General features: G+C 35.8%; 1 protein-coding gene across 2 annotated transcripts in view; it reads left to right on the forward strand.

Moving 5' to 3' along the window:
• Positions 1-20,704, forward strand: part of fam193a (family with sequence similarity 193 member A) — a 51,378-nt gene that overhangs the window by 16,676 nt on the left and 13,998 nt on the right. For both annotated transcript variants that reach the window (XM_073947360.1, NM_001328395.1), the window contains 11 exon segments: positions 869-1,100; positions 3,734-3,858; positions 6,073-6,220; positions 6,308-6,382; positions 6,474-6,551; positions 8,490-8,608; positions 10,027-10,263; positions 14,752-14,884; positions 15,018-15,161; positions 17,102-17,368; positions 19,619-19,832. In XM_073947360.1, coding sequence (XP_073803461.1) covers positions 869-1,100; positions 3,734-3,858; positions 6,073-6,220; positions 6,308-6,382; positions 6,474-6,551; positions 8,490-8,608; positions 10,027-10,263; positions 14,752-14,884; positions 15,018-15,161; positions 17,102-17,368; positions 19,619-19,832 — 1,772 coding nt within the window.

The following is a 20,704-nucleotide window of genomic DNA, read 5'->3' on the forward strand; positions in this document are numbered from 1 at the left end:
CTTAAGTTCAGACTTCACAAGTTTGATATGGAAAACATATCACGCATATTTCTTAGCGTAATATAGGATACATGGTTACATGAATTAATATATTAATTTATCTTTGCACTCAGCCAAAACACGTTACCTGAGAATAAGTAATAGATTCAAAAGTGCGAAGAGTCGTTAGATAAAGACAAAAGGAATTAAAATTTATATTTCACTCCTATAGTGAAATAACACCCAGCAGGAGATCCTTGCTGAACTGTCCAACCTGTGCTGCTCTCATCTGGGGTGGTGTGCTCAAAGCACCGGCTGACTGCCTGGAGCTCAGACATGCAGATACGCTGCAGCGCATGTTGGAGTGTGTGTGGTCATGTGATGTGCATTTTCATTGGTATAGTGTGGAGGGAGATCTTTTCAGAAATGCTAGGTAAAACGCCAGTGTGGATGTGGATCAATTTCATTCTAAAATGCCATTTTAAAACTAAAATAAATTAGTGTAAACGGGCCACTGTGTAATAAACTCACCATTTGAAGACACTCAAAATTCATGAATGTTGATTTAATTATACTGAACTTGTTGATCTGCAGTTGAATTAACTTCTTGAGCTAAATAAGAGACACTTTTTGTCTTTTTAGAACTGCTTTGCTGCAGATTGAGTATATATATATATATATATATATATATATATATATATATATATATATATATATATATATATATATATATATATATATATTTTGCATCAGTTGTTACTTTCCTGTTTTTTTTGCTATGAAATCTCTATTATATAAAGCTCTATATAAATTAAGAACACTTGTGAGTAATTGTTCCACTAGATGATAGTTAGCATCACTCTCTCACCCTCACCTTTTCTATGTTTAGGCTTTGTGAGAAGGATCCCTACCAGTTGTACCAGCGTCTAGAACAGCAGGCAAGAGAGTACGTCTTAGAGATGAAGGTGCGGCTGCTCAAACACCTGTCCACAGGCTCAAAGGCTCCTGGTGCAGTGGCTCAAGGGCCCCCACAAGCCCACCAGTTCATCTCACTGCTGCTAGAAGAATACAACGCACTCTGCCAGGCGGCCCGCACCATCAGCAGCTTCCTGCTCACTCTGGTGTGTTCATTCAACTATAATATTTTTCAACTGGTCATGTACAGTGCAAATTTATTAAATAAAAAACGCTGAACGATCACATGTACATAGGTATTCACAGCCTTTGCTCAATGCTTTGTTGATGCACCTTTGGCAGCAATCACAGCCTCAATTCTTTTTGAATATGATGCCACAAGCTTGGCACATCTGTCTTTGGGAATTTTTGCCCATTCTTCTTTGCTGTACCTCTCAAGCTCTATCAGGTTGGATGGTAAGCGACGGTGTACAGCCATATCCTGACTAGTCTTCCAGTCCCTGCTGCTGAAAAACATCCCCACAGCATGATGCTGCCACCACCATGCTTCACTGTAGGGATGGTATTAGCCTGGTGATGAGCGGGGCCTGGTTTTCCTCCAAACGTAACGCCTGGCATTAACTCAAAAGAGTTAAATTTTAGTCTCATCACACCAGAGAATTTAGTTTCCTATTGTCTGAGAGTCGCCTTTTGGCAATTCCAGGTGGGGAGTGGCTTCTGTCTGGTCACTCTACCATACAGGCCTGATTGGTGGATTGCTGCACAGAAGATTCTCCTCTCTTAACAGAAGAATGCTGGAGCTCAGACAGAGTTAACATCGGGTTGTTGATCACCTCCCTGACTACGGCGCTTCTCCCCCGATTGCTCAGCTTAGATGGCCAGCCAGCTCTAGGAAGAGTCCTGGTGGTTCCAAACATCTTCCACTAATGGATGATGGAGGCCACTGTGCTCATTGGAACTTTCAGAGCAACAGAAATTTTTCTGTAACCTTCCCCGGCCTTGTGCCTTGAGACAATCCTCTTCACTGAGGTCTAAAGACTATTCCTTTGTCTTCATGCTTTGTTAGTGCTTTGACATGCACTGTCAACCCCGGGACATTATATAGACCTTATATGCCTTTTTAAATCATGTTCAATCAACTGAATTTACCACAGGTGAACTCCAATTAAGGGCCTACTCACACTATGCTATCCGAACCATGCCCAGGCCAGTTTCGTTTGAGAAGTGTGAGTGCGCTGAAACGGGCTCAGGCACGGTTCACTTGGCCGGCCCTGGCCCGGTTGGAAGAGGTGGGTCTGAGCGCGGTTCACTTGGGCGAAACTGAAAGTGAGACGTGACTTTAAGTGACTGTTTCAGATGGATTTATTAATCATTCTTACTGTTCAGTGGATGCAAACTGCCATAGTTTATTAAAGACGCAAACTCCTCACTGTATGATAGCTGTGCGCCTTCAGCAGACCTCCTCATTCCTGCAGCACGAGAGCTTATGATTGTTTATGAGCGCCAAAAGTGGCGGATCTGTTCGGCGAAATATCTGACTGTGTGTCACCGCATCCCTAAGGACTGTTTGGCGAAATATTTGACTGCATGTCACTGCATATCAAACCGACTGAAACAATATAACTAGAGAAATCTCCACTGTGCTGCTGAGTGAAAGCGATTCTCACTGAACATCGCAGCATCGATGACGTAAGCGTGCCCAGGCCCAATTGTGGTGTGAATGCGGGCCGTCGGGGGAGACGGTAGGGGTGACAACCATGCTTTGGCCCCGTTCGAGGCAACTGTACCAAGTGTGAGTACGGCCTAAGCTGCTGAAACATCTCCAGAATGATCAGTGGAAACAAAGTACTTGAGCTCAATTTAGAGCTTCACGGCAAAGGTTGTGAATACTTATGTACATGTAATTTTTCAGGTTTTTTATTTTCAATAAATTTGAAAACTATTTCACTAAATCTTTTTTTCACATTGTCATTATGGGGTATTGTGTGTAGAATCTTGAGGAAATAAATCAATTTTATACATTTTGGAATAAGGCTGTAACATAAAAAATGTGTAAAAAGTGAAGCGCTATGAGTGCTTTCCGGATGCACTGTACACCGATGGAATTATTGGCAAAATGTTGTTGAGCTTCACAAAAGGGAAGTGGCCATTGGCTTAAGTCTGACGTCACACACCATGGTTTCTGTGTCCAAGCCCTCTGTCAGACTTTACACAGAGGCTTACCGAATGGTACTAATAAACACTCACAGTGCACTGTAATACTTTTAAAGATCATGATTGTAATGTTTATATCCGTGACAAAGCAGTGGTCATAAACAACTATTTTCTTAATTCAAATGAGCAGAGGCTTGGATCCAGACACATTATTATATATATCAGAAACATGGATATATGAAATATGCTAAATATCAGCACTAGGAAAATGATGAAGACATTTCAGTCAGTTAAAAGTTTTATGCGTCAGTCTGAAAGAAAACGAGTGTCTCTTTTTCAAATGCACTGTTAGGATCATGATTTAAGATGCAAAAAAAATAAAAATCTGAGCTGGTGATGCCACACACACACACACACACACGCGCACACAAACGCACACAAACATCACACACTGCTAAACCGAGACTTCACTGCATCTCTATATTATTGCTTTTCTGGTGATTAAAGTGCTTCTGTACTTCTAGAAGTGCTATCTGAGTTGCATTGGATAGCATCATCTGCAAAATGACTTACTAATTGTATTAGTAGAGGGCACTGTACATTGTTATGATTGATATTATTAATCTGTTTAGGCTACACAACTGTAGGTGTGATTTAATTACTAGCACTGTTCCTTCCTCCATAGGAGAATGAGCATTTGCAAAAGTTCCAAGTGACGTGGGAGCTGCACAATAAGCACCTTTTTGAGAACTTGGTGTTCTCTGAACCCATCCTGCACAACAGTCTACCTGCCTTAGTGGCCCAGCTCAGGTATGGTCTTCAGTGAATTATTGAATCATTCAGCGAATCAGTTAAAAAATTTAATTCACTTAATCTGGTGTTGTTATAATGTTATATGTGCTTTTTCTGTTAAAAATAGTACAAGATACATAGATTCTTACATTTATTTCATGCAGTTTTACCTAGTTTTGTTTGCTATTCCATGCATCTGTTGATTACCTGTAAGTGTGCAAAACAAAAACAAAACAAAGGTCTGCTCTCCCTTGTCAATATAATGCCAGTCAAATCATCAAGTTTAAAAAAAGAATGAAGGAAAGAAAGAATATAAAAAACACCCATTTTCATTTTTTTTTCAGGATGTTTGGTGAAAAATATCCTGAAAGACAATGAAAATCCTGATTTTGACAGGTTTCATGATGAACACTCAATACAATCCATGCTACACTTATTATAAAAATGTTCTATGTGGTTATTATGAAAAAAAATATATATATATTTTGGTTTTGTCCCTAGTTGCACATTCAGAAAACAGATTTAAACGCACTGTGTTTTATGTTTTATTATTTTTATTTAGCAAAATTCACTTTTTTCTTTTAAGTGCAGTTGGGGTACAAAGGCAAACTGTAAAGTTTGAAATTTTGTCTAAATATATATATATATTTTTTTTCTTCATCAAACACCATCATTAATCCCTAGTACTTATATGTGGTAGCCAGGTGTTGCAAGCATTCATTTTAAGAACGCTGCTGAAACGCTTTGTTTTGGTTCTTTTAACCTGCCTAATGCCCGTTTAGCCATTCATATTTTATTCCGGGTAGCATTGTTGAAAAACGGTGTATTTCATTCATTCATTCATTCATTTATTTAAAAAAGCTCTCATAGCATGCATGCATGACAGAAATGTGACCTTCGGTGGAGAGTAGCAGACTCCGAAATGAGACTCCGATTCAGAGATCCACATGACATTATTAATTATTAATTAGTTATTAATAAACTTTCAGTAGCATGGCAATAAAAGTGTTCTGTTTTTAAGCTGCAAGCTTATCAATTCGAGGTGTTGGTTAGAACAAAAGCTTCTTTTAATATGGAAAATATTCCTTCTATCGCGTGCCATTGCTTTTCTATATTGCACATTTTAAATCATCCCCCCGGCTCGATCGTGAGAATCGCTCCTTTTGGTCCTCAATCTGGCTACCTGAGCTTGCGTTTGTTTTGATCCAGGAATGCAATACCTAGTTTAACCACTGGGTGTCAAACTTACATGATGCACCTTTAAATTACAAATTTAAATTATAAAACGAAAACACTGACTGAATCAGTTTTAAAAAACAGCATAGGCTGTTTTTTATGATATGTATTTAGTCAAATAAAAATAGCAGGCTACCTCAAATCGATTGCTCCACTGAAAATCAACATTTCATTAATGCTTCGCTGTTATTCTTATATCATAAACCTCTGTCAACATTTTTAACGGAAGTCATTAGTTTAAAGATTATGTCTTGAGCGTCTGGTTTTACCTTAGAGCTTGTGTGCTTTTATTTCCTCTCTCATTCGCCATGGCTCATATGTTGGCTTTTTGTGAAAAATAGGCTATTATTGTACATAACGATTCTGTTGTTTACATATGAAATTGCTTTAATTTGCATACATGTTTTATAAGCTTTAAAATGAAAGCCTCAGTTTGGTGCGGAGTTATCATTAAAGAAAAATAAAAAAAATCTTTGGATTTGTTTGATTTGTAGATTGTAGATTTGTTGTGTTTCTGAGCGGTGCCGGAGCGAGCTCTGATCGAGAGAAAGTCCTGACGCTCTGACTTGTGGCCTGCTTGTATACAAAGCAGTGCACATTTCAGAAAGGGTTTTTTTTTTTTTTTTTTTTTGCAGCTTTTTTTTTTTAATTGTGCAAATAAACAGAAGTGTCTATGATGTGGATTCAGTACAGAGACAGTCAGCATCAGTGCTGGTTTGGCATCAGCTTGTGTGTGTGTGTATGTGTGTGTGTGTGTGTGTATATATATTTTTTTTAACATACCATCAATCGGTTAAAAACGCACCTTTTTGGTTAAAGGTAAATCGGTTATTATGAGCATCTCTAAAAGTATAGCATATTATTGCATTAAAACGACACCACAGTCTGTTAATAAGGACAGAATCTTTTTTATTTATTTATTGTATTAAACTATCCTTATAAAGCATTTCTCTGCCTATATAGGTTGCCATTATTGTGTTTTTTTATTTTTAACAGGCAGGGCACAACATCCCACGATTCATACAGTGAGGATATGTACCGTGCATTGCTGGAGAGATATCATCAGCTGGACCAGGAGATGAGCGCAGTGGCTCTTGAATGGCTGGAGTGTGAGAAGAGGATTGACGATTATGTTGATGAACAGGTATATTTTGTTGTAATGAGAACCAAGCCTTACTGAACTAATGATTGGCGGCTCTTGCATCTAACGTGCAGTTTTGTCTGTTTGCAGTTGCTTTTTAAGGTTGAAGGTCAGAATCTCACAAATCAAAGGACTGAACCACATAAGTCTTTAATTAATAGAAATGTAAGTTTGCTGAGTGATTCATTCATTTTTGATTTTTTTTTTTTTACAAAGCAACTGAATGCACTTTTTTTCCCATAACTTTTTCTTTTAGATGTCTTTAAGAACTAAGCAGCGAATGCTTAAAGAAGATGCAGAGATCTTCAAACATAAAAGATTTTTTGAAGAGCAGGTAATACTACATATTCAGATTTCTAAATAAAATAATAAAACTCTAAAATCTAAAATAAATAAGTGTATTCACATTACAATCTGCATGTAAAATGCATTCTTGACAGCTTATGGAAACATAGATATTACGTTTTTTGCATGAACTATTTAGTAACCAGTTGCATAAAGCAATACTTAGATCATGGGTGCCCAAACCTTTTCTAATAAAGGGCCAAAATCCAAGCTTGATTGAGAGCTGTGGGATGATATTAATCTGTTGAGAGCTGTGGGATGATACTATTAATCTGTTAAAAACGCACCCTTTCGGTTAATGGGTGAATCGGTTATTTTGATCACCCCTAAAAGTAAAACATATTGTAGCATTAGAATAGCACCACAGTCTGTTAATAATGACAGAATCTTATTTATTAATTTATTTAACTAAACTATCCTTATAAAACACTTCTCTGCCTGTATAGGTTGCCATTATCGTTCTAATGAAGAGCCAAAAGCCAAGCTTGATTGAGAGCTGTGGGCCGAAAGTAAATCTAGCATAACTGTATTACATTAAAGTTGCTATGGATAATTTTCTCATTTATTTCTTAATATTTGATGAATAAATAGAAAAAAAGATCCCTCCACTATATTTACTAATGCATTCAATTGGTAAAAAAAAGTATATTTAACAAACTAATTACAATAAAGCCATAAAATCAACTAACTGGCCAGCACATTCAACTTGCCTCAGTCATGCTGAAGCGAGAGACAACACGTGATTCTGCTTGGTCTCAAAGCTTTTTTTTTTGATAGGTTATTTATTATGACATAGCAGTCAAAATAGGACAAATGAGCTCATGAATGGGACAAATTCTGGACCTTAGTCAGTTAGGGGTAGGTCTTTTAAACCATCCAAACCCCACCTGGCTACGAACCTGATTTAGGTGCTTTTTAAAAATCAGCTTTAAATGATATTTTCCTTTTGTTTTAATGAATTCTATTCTGTAAACGACATGCAAGCACTACAAAATATTTTTCTTGTATAAGAACGGAAAATATTGTTTATACATAATTTTAAATATTAGAAAAAATATTTACTAATATATGAATGGAAAATTTATTTTTATTCAGCTGAAAAAAAATCACACAATGCAAAACAATTTAGGTGCTTTTTTTTAATAAACTTGTAATGAATGTTATTTTACTTTTATTTGGATGAATTGTCATAAAGGACATGCAAACACTGCTTGATATTTTGCTGTATACTCTACTGACTGGACAAGCTTTGAGCTAGGTCTACTGTATGCAAGTTTGAAGGAACAGCTGATTGGAGGGAGTTGTTTTAATGGAATTTGATACAGCACGCCGAATAAAAAAGAAATTCTATCAAGATTTAGCCTTGTGAGCTTTTGTAGCCCGAGATCTTGTCACACCCCTACTAAATCACATAATTAAAGTCTTTCTTTTTTTTGTGTGTGTTGACCAGTGCATTATTTTTTTATGATGGACTGCATTTAGAACTTATTTCTTGCTCAGTCAAAAACTTTAACAGCTTTGAGATTTATTCTAGACATGTTAAAAGAACCCAGACTACTTGTGTTTAGCCTTGTTATTAATGATTTTGGGTCATATGATGATTTATATTGGTTTAATTAAGTCATTATTTAAGTTAAATATGTTTACTTAGAGTTACAGTTATTCTAAAGCCTCATGAAACACACAATTAAATGTTTTAAAATATATTAAAGTAAAAAAAAAATCAATTGTAATTTTTTATTGTACTTTTTAAACAAATGTTAGTATCTGAGACTTACAAAGAATCTTAATGTCCTCAAACATTTGATTGTGTTTTATAAATGTAAAGCTTGTGCTGCTTTCCAAAGCTATTTCCAAGTTGTTAGCACATGTTTTATTATGCCATATACCTTCATATACAATAATTGTTCTCATCTTTTGCTGGCAGTTCCAACCAAACAGTAAAAAATCTCTGGGTGGTGACAGCAAGTTCACAGACACAGTGAAACAGATGCTGTCCTCTAGGTTGAGTATTCCAGACTGTCCCAACTGCAACTACAGACGGAGGTACATTTCTGTTTTGTTTACCAATAATCTTTATGCATGTAATAAATCTGATATACGGGTCTTCTTTAAAACAAGCCTTTTTTTCAGAGGCACGTTAACCCTTGTGTACTGTTGGGGCTGTTTTCATCCACTCTAGGTTAATTTTGTCCTAATTTGGCCACAACTTTCTTACTTGAGTGATTTTGGTGACATCTTTTTTGCCATATTGCAAAAATGTTATTAAAATAAAAATAAAAAAATTCAACAATACTCTCTGGACAGATTTACTATCCTTTCGTTACGTTTGTGGCTGTTTTTGCCTTACGGACTTTTATTATAATTCAATTTTTTTAATTGGAAATCCATGACCCCATATAATCATGCATTCTTGATTGTTGCTGGTTGTCCCCATTGGAAAGTGGTACAACTGTATAAAAGCCAGAAACCTTTGTTGCACAGGACTATTTAAAGGGTTAATGCTGCCTACTAATAAACAGTAAAAATTACACATTGTACCTGTTCCTAACACAAAAAATCACAGAAGAATGCATGATTATATGCTGTTTTGGCGTTGCAATCAAAAAATTTAATTAAAAATGGAAGTCAATAGCCGCATTTCCACTGTTGGGCCAGTGCTGGCCAGGTATTTTATCGGGCCGGGTCAGACCAATAACCCGAGAGGTTGAGTAGAGAGGCCAAAATCATGTTGCGTTTCCACTGTCGAGCCAATAGGTCGCAGCGCAGCATGCAAACTCAAACAAGCGCTTTGCACATTGCTTTACACCACTACATTATATGTCTATATGCATAAGCCTTTGTATTTTCATTCATAAGAATGATCTTAAGCAAAAAAAAAAAAAGACCCCAAGCCTATAAGGTCTTTTACGGAATATCTTAAACTGACCGCTAGTTATGTTTTTTCCTTTCCTTATATTTGGTTTTTGGTGCATGTAACCAACTCGTACGTTCAGCAAAACTACTGTAATAGCAGCATACCAATTTTAATAAACTCGGGCAAACTCCAGCTTTGTTTTCAGTCCACCCTGAAGCCAGCTGGCTCACTTTGGCCCAAGGTATTTGGCGGGCCAAAAAAGGTCGGCCGCTGGCCCCGAGAAAGCCCGGCTTTGGCCCGATCAGGCCCCGGAAGTGACTGTGAAAACACTTTTTGCTTTGGCTCACTTGTTTTATGTGCGACAGTGGAAACGCGGCTATTGGGGCAAAAACATAACACCAACATAACAAAAGGGTTGTCAATTTGAACAATACACAAGGGTTAATGTAAATAAATAAATATATATATATTTAAATATAAATATATAAATACATCATGGTTGGATATTTTTAACTTGTTTACTCATGATTTTTAAATGATGTTCAATTTAATGATGATTTTTTTTAATCATGTTATTTTATTTATTTATTTATTTTTTTACCTACAGATGTACCTGTGATGACTGCAGCCTGTCTCATATTCTCACCTGTGGCATTATGGATGCTCCAATGGCAGAGGATCTCCATCTGAAGCTGCAGGGCGAGCCGCCGCGGGACTACATGTCAGAGGTCCATCCCCCCAGTATGTCATCAGGCAGCTCGGGGTCTGGCTCGGCCCCAGGCTCCCCCATCACCATCCAGCAGCACCCTCGCCTCATCCTTCCACAGGATGGTACCACTGCATAGTAAGTTAAACACTACATAGTTTTATTAACTAATGTCTTTTGTCTTTGCCAAGATTGAAAGTACAGAACAGGCCTATTTTACTAGTTATTTGGCAAGATACAAATTTTCTACTTTAATCACAAAACAAACTTTTAAAACATAGAGTGCAGCAGGTCTGGTTCACAAGCATTTATAACTTGCGTTTGCAAAACACAAGCCGTGAGCCTTTACTGCGGTGGAGTGTACCAGTGACATATGATTCTGTTGTAGCCAGTGTCAATGCATCATGTTAAGCCTAGTTCACACTACAGGATTTTAAACATCAGCAGATCGCTGTGCTGTTCACACTACATGACTTGACTTTGTGTCTTTTAATCTCTGTGGTGTTCACACTACGCAACACTCCGTGAACGATCCACAAGAGGGGGGTCACACACTACATGATCTGACAACATCTCATTCCCCATCAGCTCATTCAAGCTACCAAACCACAGCCAATGAAATTTTGAGGGAGGAGTCGTCAGAAAAAGCTGAACACTATTGGCTGCTTGTGTGCTGATTACATCACTGACAGCTTTTCAAGCTTTGGAGAAAGCATTTAAAAACATCGTCAAATCAGCTGATTTATGAGCGGATTAATCACTCATCTGCAAGGTTTGAGTGGATAGATACACAGAGAGTTTTTAATTTTTGGAATTTTATAACTCTTTGAAATAAAACTAACATATTCATAACACCTTGCCGTTTTCTAATTATCAGTGTATTTCTTTCTGACATTGTTATTTTTTTTTATTACAAAACAGTAAAGAGCTGAGCATTTCTGCCTTAAATTACCATATTGGTCAAAATGACTACATGCATGTCTGATACTTTTCGCTGTGACTTTAAATATGTGTGCATTTTCTTGCCTGGCAACTTCCTGCTAACATAAACAAAACTTTCTGATGGCAAAAACATCAATTACTTCAGATATCTTTCAAAACAGCATATTCTGTGCTGTTAAATAGCTCCTGTTTGAAAGTAAAAATGAAAGCCAAGACCTTTAAGTGTTTTAGTATCTTAACTACATATTTATAGGCTGTATCACCAAAAAATATTATATTTTTAGGGTAATGGTGTCATTAAATATAATGCCAGACATTCAAAGCTTAATTTTAATATCTCAATAATAGCTTTGAATGTAAATATGTTGTGACAATATGGCGTTTCATATGAGAACGGTCAGAATGAGCAGTATGGTAATTCTAATAGTTACAGAATTCTAGTTCCACTGTTAATATAGCCTACTCTCATGTCTGTGCTAATGCAGAATGAAGCGAGTGCACTGATGCCCATTCTGACCAATCACAGATGTTTCTGCTGAGCTCCTGAACACACAGGCATTCAGCTCATGCTGATATGCTCTCTCGTTGGCTGCAGCTCGTCACTACATCTGACCACACGTGGGGTTGAGTCGGCCGACTGCTCTGGAATGTTTAGCATGCTGAATGTTGGATTTCCGTCTGCGAGGTGTCGGCGACGCGTCAGCGAGCCTCGTTAATGCGTTGCTCAGTAGTTCACACATAAAGAGCGGCGAGCGCCGTGCACCCGCAGATTTCTTCCCGATCACAGCCCGATCTGTCGGCGAGCTCGTTAACTTCCAAATCGGGCTCAAATCAGGCTTAAAATCCTCTAGTGTGAACTAGGCATTAATGTGAACATCTACGCCTCCTAATGATTGTAATACACTCGCACACCAAACAAGAAGCGCAGTGCTACTGACAAATTGAGATTTCACTTTTTCTGGTGTAAAAGGCATTTGAACAACAACCAGACGCTGCAGGCACACAACTCAGGAGAACCAATGTTTATCTATCCAAATGATGCAAATTTAACATCATATAAATGTGCACTTATCAGCGCTTTTTTTTTTTTTTGCTTAGAGTCTCTCTGTGTGGTTCATGTTGCAATCTAATTTGAATACAGAATTAATATGGAACTTTTGAGAATCGATTCAAGAACGTTAGAGAGAGATTTGCATTGCATATTTTTGTTTTACTGCATTGTTTGATAAATTTGCAAGCTCTTGGTGCTAAGTTTTGTGCCTGCAGTGTGCTTTTGGTAATACTGAAACCTAACTAAGCACTGGAAATATTTGTGTAGTTTTAATGTGCACTTTCAATCATATTTTTCAAGTATAACATTTTTTTAAATCTATTTTTATACATATATTTTTTAAACTTTAGAAAAAAAAATGTTCCAGTTAATTAGTTTAAAATTTTTTCTTGTTGCCTGTGTTTATGACTGCATAATTCTACAAGCATTGCATATATATATGTGTGTGTGTGTGTGTGTGTGTGTGTGTGTGTGTGTGTGTGTGTGTGTGTGTGTGTGTGTGTGTGTGTGTGTGTGTGTGTGTGTGTGTGTGTGTGTGTGTGTGTGTGTGTGTGTGTGTGTGTGTGTGTGTGTGTGTGTGTGTGTGTGTGTGTGTGTGTGTGTGTGTGTGTATTACAGATTAAAATATATTTATATATAGAATAAAAATTCTGTAGTATCTTCAAATTTCTGATCTTAGAATATATCAGATATATATACACACACCTGATCTCCGCTCATGTGGAGAGAGAAAGAGATAGATAATGGAGGAAACACACACAGGAACAATACACACTAGCATTGTCAAAAATAATGTTACTCAATATATATATATATATATATATATATATATATATATATATATATATATATATATATATATATATATATATATATATACACACACACACACACACACACACACACACACACACACACACACACACACACACACACACACACATACAGTTGAAGTCAGAATTATTAGCCCCCTTTTGATTTTATTTTATTTTTAAAAAATATTCCCCAAATTATTTTTAACAGAGCAAGGAAATTTTCACACTGTTTAATAATATTTTTTCCTCTGGAGAAATTATTATTTGTTTTATTTAGGCTAGAATAAAAGCAGTTATTTATTTTTTAAAAACATTTTTGGGACAAAATTATTAGCCTCTTTAAGCTAATTTTTTTTGATAATCTACAGAACAAACCATCATTATATAATAACTTGCCTAATTACTCTAACCTGCCTAGTTCACCTTATTAACCTATTTAAGCCTTTAAATATCACTTTAAACTGTATAGAAGTGTTTTGAAAAATATCTAGTAAAATATTATTTACTGTCATCATGTCAAAGATAAAATAAATCCTTTATTAGAAATAAGTTTTTAAAACTATTATGCTTAAAAATGTGCTGAAACAATCTTCCCTCCATTAAACAGAAATTGGTGTAAAAAATAAACAAGGGCGCTAATAATGCAGGGGGGGCTAATAATTCTGACGATGTGATGTGATGTGTAGCCATACCGCACTGCTACGAGTGTGATACTGCATTTATACTACAGTTCGACATAATTGTCTATTTAAATAAACTAAATCAAACATGGAGAGTTAAAAAATCCTTTTGTATGAGGAACTACTTTCTTCCGCCATTAACTCACATCTGCAGCTGACGTCAGAACAGAAGAACTGTTACTACTTCACAAGCGTCACTTTAGAGCTAGTATTTGAATTATTATTATCTAGCATAATATCTAAAGTGCTGACAAAACAGGTGATTATGCTTGCGTTTCAGGATTATGAGGCTGAACAGCATGAAATGCCATTAGTCTAGAGACGTTTCCCAGTATTTCTCTGTTGCAATTGAGATATATCACAATAGTTAATCCCAAAAAGCCAAAGCAAACCAAACACTACTAGACGCATGGTATAAATACAGCACTACAACATACAAAAAAGAGAGATCGACTTAGAATGTCACTTACCTGTTTTATAATGATTTGAAATTACATTAAGTTTTTCTCCTCTAAGGGCTTATTACGTGGTCTCTATCACCATCTTGTGGCAGAACGCCAACTTTTTTGCTCTGCTCAGTATGACAGGCTGATGGATGTCGACGCACTGCATCTCAGAAATTGTAATTATTTAAAAATAGACGCTGTCCTTATAAATGAACTGCATATCTAAAATATCTATATTGCAATCTAAACAAACACTTTCTGGCCTAAAAAGCCTAAAAGCCTAAAAACCATTTTGTTCCCCAGCAGCTATAATATTTGTTTAACTGTAGTGAGCTTATGGATCTGCTGTCATTCTGTGTGGGTGGAGTAATATATATATATTTATATTTTAGGTAAAACTAAAACATAAGTTCGGGAATTTTTGTAGTAGTTGTATTGTGCAGTACTAGTAATATTCTCCTCTCCTATGGAGAGAGTAGCAGAAATGTTATATGGGTCAGATCAGGCGAGTTCCAAGTATTGTAGTCATTACTGTATTCATGTTTTCAGTGACTTCATTATGTACTTTCCTGCTGAACTCACTCAGTTTCGGTTTTTCAGTAACACGGTGTCATCAGTTTATTACATCACACGTCCAAAGGTTGACTCATTAATTCTTTTTTCCTTTCCTCCTTCTGCCTTTTTTGCCCCAGCGATGATGAAGTGCCTCCGTTGTCTGCCATCTACCCTCTAAGCGGGTATGAAGACCCTGCGGTGGTGGCCAGCATTAATGGCATTCACAGCCAGCTCAGTGGAGGAGAGGAGAGCTTGACCCTTAAAGATAAAGTAGGTGCAGCTCAACATCTGACAGTGTTTGTTGCCGCCTACAGTGCACAGTAAACATAACTGTGACATTTGACTTTAGAAAGTAAAACTCTGGCTGGTAATAAGCTGTCCTCTCTCGCTCTTGTTCTCTCAGTCTTCACGGGGGAGCAGCAGCAGTAGCAGCTCTTCTGAAGGTGATGAGGAGGAGAGGGAGAGCGGTGGAGAGCCTCCAGGCCAGAAAGAGGTGCTCTCTGGAGGGAAACATGACTGTCCGCCTCCGTCATACCCTCATACACAGGTAGAAGTTAGGAAAAGATAAAGCCAGGACTTAAAAAAAGATATATATTGATTAATTGCAGGATTAACAACTAACACAATAGTAGCTTAAATAACAAAGCAACTGAGAAAGGTGTCTGAAGTAGAGCTGAAGTAAATAGTTTGAGATGCATGCTGTTAAAAACTAAGACAAGAATTGACGCAGAATCATTACTCAAAAGTCTTAAATTATTATTCTTTTTTTAACTAAGGCATCCATGGGTTGCAATGGATCAAAATACACATGTATTTTTAGTATTGCAAAATATGCACCTGAAATATTATATATTCATTTTTTTTTCCTTATTATTTTTTCCCCCACATTCTTTCTAAAGACTAGTATAATGTCTTGCTGTCAGCTTTATAAAAATACATATTTTCATAAAGTATACATTAAGCTGGTTGTGGTTCACTGTAGCAATTTGAGCACAGTAAACCCAATAAATAAAGAGACTTCAAACCAACTGAGTACTGGAAAACCCACTAAGTAATTCTTAATAAGGCAACTCAAGCCGTTTGAGGAAACCAATTGTTACAAACAATTTGAGTTAAAAAACGAATCTATTTGAGTGCTGTGAACTTACTCCATTTAAGTTGAAGTAATGAGGTATTTAATTAACTCATTATCTTCAACACTGAGTTCAAAACTCTTTTCAAATGAGTAGAATCATCTTTCAGTCAAGTTTGAATGAACTACACTCATTTCATTTGATAAAATTGACAGTTGGGTTTTACTGTGTACTACTAAACTTTTTACTACACTTTATTTGATGTTTTAAAAATGTTTTAGGTGTTTTTTTTGTTGTTGTTTTTTTTAAAGATATTTTAGAAAATTTCAATGTGCTTGTAAAAATAACTATTTCTAGAATTGTGGGTACATTTCAAGAATTTTACATTTTTGTGTTCCCTTAAGCTGGAATTATATACTTCAAATCTATACTTTTAAGTAAACCGCATCCATTATTAATGTAAAATAATGAAATTGCTTAAATGTGCTGGGGAACATTTATTATATAATTAATTATTATGTACATTATTGTTTAGCTTTATATATCACCACCAAAGTTGAGAATAACAGTTCACTTTTCCCACATTTTGTGGTTTGGTTCAAGGTCTTAACCTCATACTTGATATCACATGGAGTCTCTAAAATATTTAGAAATATATATATTTCCATTATATTATTGTTTTTAAAAAGTGAGTGATATTTACTGAAATACATTTACAATTGCTTTATCCTAAATATTTTGTGCAATGTAATAAGAAGAGCAAATGACCTTCAGGATCCCTAAATACACATACAAACATTTTTAGCCAACATGAAATGCCATCTACAGAGATTTCCCAGTATTTCTGTTGCAATCGGGAGATCACAATATTACAATGGTACAAGAGAGAGATCGACTTAGAAAGTCATTCACCTGTTTATTGATTTAATCAGCTATTGTTTGAAATTAGGCTTATTATGTGGTCTCTGTCACCATCTTGTGGATGAACATCATCATCTGTCTTTGTTTAAAGAAAGGCTAATGGCCACAGAAGCACTGTCTCTCAGAAATTATAAACATTTTAAAATAGGCATTATTCTTATAAATAAACTGCATAGTTACAATCTAAACATTCTTGCCTAAAAACTGCCTCAAAGGTACATAATGTTGTCCAACAGCTGCAATATTTGTCAAACTGTAGTGTCCTCTGCTTGTTGCTGCATGTGGGAGGAATAATACACAAGGGTGAAGGCTTTAGAGGCTGGATGAGTGCTGTTATTTGCAAAATATCGCACTACTATCAACATTCAATCAGAGTCAAGAACCAAACAGAGCTGTTTTATAAGGCACATATCCTATGCACATCAGTTTCACAGACAGCTGAATTGTACATGTCTTCTAACAAAATATTAAAACTTGATCGTTTTATATCTAGGTGGACCACATACAGCATCCATGCGAGTGTCATGTGTGTAATCAGGGCACTGTGGATGGTAGCACCCCCGGCCTGAGCTCCACTTGTCTGCCCTCCAGCAGGCTGCATGCAGGGGGTCACCAATTCTTCTCAGAGAAGACAGCCGCCCACCCTGCCCTCCACCTCTACCCTCACATCCACGGCCATCTCCCCTTACACAACCTCTCGCACCTGCCCAGACCACTGCTGCCCACCCTCTACTCCACCCCTCCACTCACTCACAACAAGGTTAGAAAAAAACACTGCAAAAATACAAAACACACAAAGTTTGTATTGCATTGGTTATTTGTGCTCAGTGCTGGGTTCCCTGGCTTCTTTGAAAGTACTTGAATTTCAGACAAGGATTTAAGGCCTGGAAATTACTTAAAAACTAACATAGGGCCTTGTAAGTGCTTGAATTAAATTTGAAATACAATTTGTTTTTAGTGTTATTTCAGCAATTGTCATGCTGTTGTCAAAAACAGAATGAAAAAAAAAACTTGAATTAACATCTTGTACACAATGTATGACAAATAATCCACAATTTATACATATTTCAGAAACTGCATTTAAATATTACCAGTTTTAAATTTAACAACTTTTTTTTTTTAAGTTCTATGAACATGGCTGTTTAAACCAGGGGTTCTCAACTGATTTGGCAATGGGATCCACATTTTTACATGGTCATCTATAATATACATTTAGGAATTAAAAATAATTTGCATTTATTTGTTAACACACGTAAGTAAATCATAAGAAAATTACCAATACTTACAAATGAACAGTATTTTATTGTTGTCATAACAAAATGGATCAAATTATAGAAATATAACAGAGTAAAAACGACAAATACTGTAAACAGTGCTTAGGGTAAGGAAAGTTTCAGGCGAACTTAAACTGATCATGAAGTTATCATGAACTAAACTGAACTGTTAATTAAACATGTTGTCTGGTTTTAAATGTCGGTTTAGTTTAGAAGGTTTCATGCTGTAAGAGCACCTCACTACATATGGCACACTGAGGCTTGAAGTCTTTTTTTGTTGTCAATATATGTAAATCCATACTTTACATCTTGCATATTTATTGCTATAATTAAATGAAATTTCACGTCAAACGGTAGAGTTGTTGCAAGTGCATTTCAAAATAAAAGTCCGGTGTAAGCAAAATAAGTTTTTCAACTTTTGTCGTTTTTTTCACCACACACTGTACCCACTGAAAATGTTCCCCACCAGTTGAGAAACATTGGTTTAAACGGTATCCGTGGTGTCTTAAAAAGTCTCAAAAGCTATGTTTTAGCCCTTAGAAAGTCTTAAATCCACTGAAATGTTGTGTTGTAGGTCTTAAATCATTATTTAACAGGTCTTATTTTTCCTTTTTTCATGTATACTTCTGATTAATAGCAACCTGTACATATATTCATCTATTGTAAATCTCTTCATAGTTAATACAATCGGTATGTAATTTTCATAATACATCAGTCTGTAAATATCACCATAGCTTATCTATAATTGCACTTTACTTGGACTGCATTTGTTGCCTTATACTTGTACATGTGTAATGACGATAAAGTTGAATCTAATCTAATTTATAGCTACCCAAAATGGCTATTAACACCCATACAATCACCAAAAATCCATCTCAATAAAATGTTTAACCTTTTATTTAAAAAGAGCATCTAATTTCTTTCCTTAAAGTTAAATTTGCTTAAAAGTTCTTCATTTATTTTCTGCTAAGGTTACTGCTGACCTGACCTATATTTTTTTTATTTGTAAATTATTATTATTGTAAACTAATGTAATTGACTGCTATGTTTTGTTCTATTCTTGATAAGGGTTATAGGGTTTGTGAATGGATATATTTGAAAATGAATTAAAAAAGAACAAAATTATTATTATTATTGTATCATTAAATGTATTAAATTTTTATATTTTTTTGATAGGGCAAGTTAAAATCTTTTCTAACTGGGATATTCGAAAAAAAATCCTCAGCATTTAGCCCTGTACAAGTCTAAAATTCCATTCATAATGGTCTTAAAATGTCTTAAAGTCTTCAATTGAACTTAGTGAAACCTGCAGAAACCATTAAAACAGTCTACATTTTTTGTCAACGACACATTTAAAAATCATCTCTCTAACATTTTAATGTAAATATTATGTGTAGGTGGCAATGGTCCTTCAAAAAAACTCTTAAAAGTCCTTGAATCAGCTGTTTGTGAAAGAATAGAAACCCTGTCAGTGACTGTCGTAATTTTTCCAGCCACAAGGGGGGTGACTTGTATCAAAAATCATACGCAAAAAAATAAATAAACCAAAGGCCTAAGTAGTAGGTTTCACTTCCTACTGGGCATGTACCTTTCCACATTACTGACTATTGACTATCAAGCAATGATTTACTTTAAATAATTTCAGTACTCGTATCACTGGATTTCATAATGAATCATTAAAAGGACATTTCCTGATGATTTTTTTCATGTAACTCTCTCCACATTATCTTCTCTAGACTCTTCCTCCCACTCCCACATCCAGTCACACAGGCGGAAAGCAACAGGCGTTCAATCCAACCTTACCAGAGCACGTGTACCAGAGCTGCTTCAGCACGGCAGGGGACTGGAACGGCTCTTTACCGTGTCCTTCCCTCAAGCTAGAGAACCTCTGGGACACGCACATGATGAAGAACTGGAACCCTTCTGTGCTGCTCCAGGAACCACTGCCTGGTCAGTTCCATAAGCCCTTTTAAAGATGTTTCGCCCACTTCAAAGCAGATTAAAGAACAGCGGCATTCTGATTAAAATGCTAGTAAATGTTTTTGCTTTTAGTGGGAGGAGTTCATCTTATAGCTTCATTAATTTTGTAAACCATTGCAAGGCCCAGTTTACCCTATTTGTTATCAGGCCTATCACAAGAGGATGGCACTAAATACCTACCTAATATGCCTACTGACCTAAAACGGGATCAATCTAATCAATTCTACTTGGACAAAATCAAGTTTTGTACTCTCCACAGTAGAGGAAGCACAATGGAATGGTTTCACAAATAGGGTTTAGGAAATAAATGAGGTAATTAAGCTTCTTTTATAAACAGTATTTAGAAACACAATACTGGTATGTTTATTGAAACTATTCTGTGGCATTGACATTTTTTGGATATGTCATCAAGTTATTTTTAGTTAAGACAGCTCATACTAGCAATTTAGCCTTAAAAGGATCATTCACACAAAAATTAATTTACTCACTAATTACTTAACTTAAAGTGGTTAAAATCTTTGAGTTTCTTTATTTTAATCATTCACCTCCACAGTAGGAAAAAGCATACTATTTAAGTCTATGGTTACAGGTTTTCAGCTTTCTTCAAAATATCTTGTGTGTTCAACAGAATAAAGAATCTTACAGGTTTAGAAAGAACAAATGATAGTTTTGGATGGACTATCCCTTTAAGTCTTGTCTTTGAAACAGGGGAATAACATGGAATTTCAGTTTTGTTTTTCAGTTTGACTTTAAAATAAAGGGTACTTATTGAGGTATTGACAGTTTTTCTAGTAAATAAAGATTTAGTTTTTTTTTTTTCAGATTAACAAAATTAGATTATT

Source organism: Danio rerio, chromosome 1, assembly GCF_049306965.1.
Source record: "Danio rerio strain Tuebingen ecotype United States chromosome 1, GRCz12tu, whole genome shotgun sequence".
NCBI classification, from domain to species: Eukaryota; Metazoa; Chordata; class Actinopteri; order Cypriniformes; family Danionidae; genus Danio; species Danio rerio.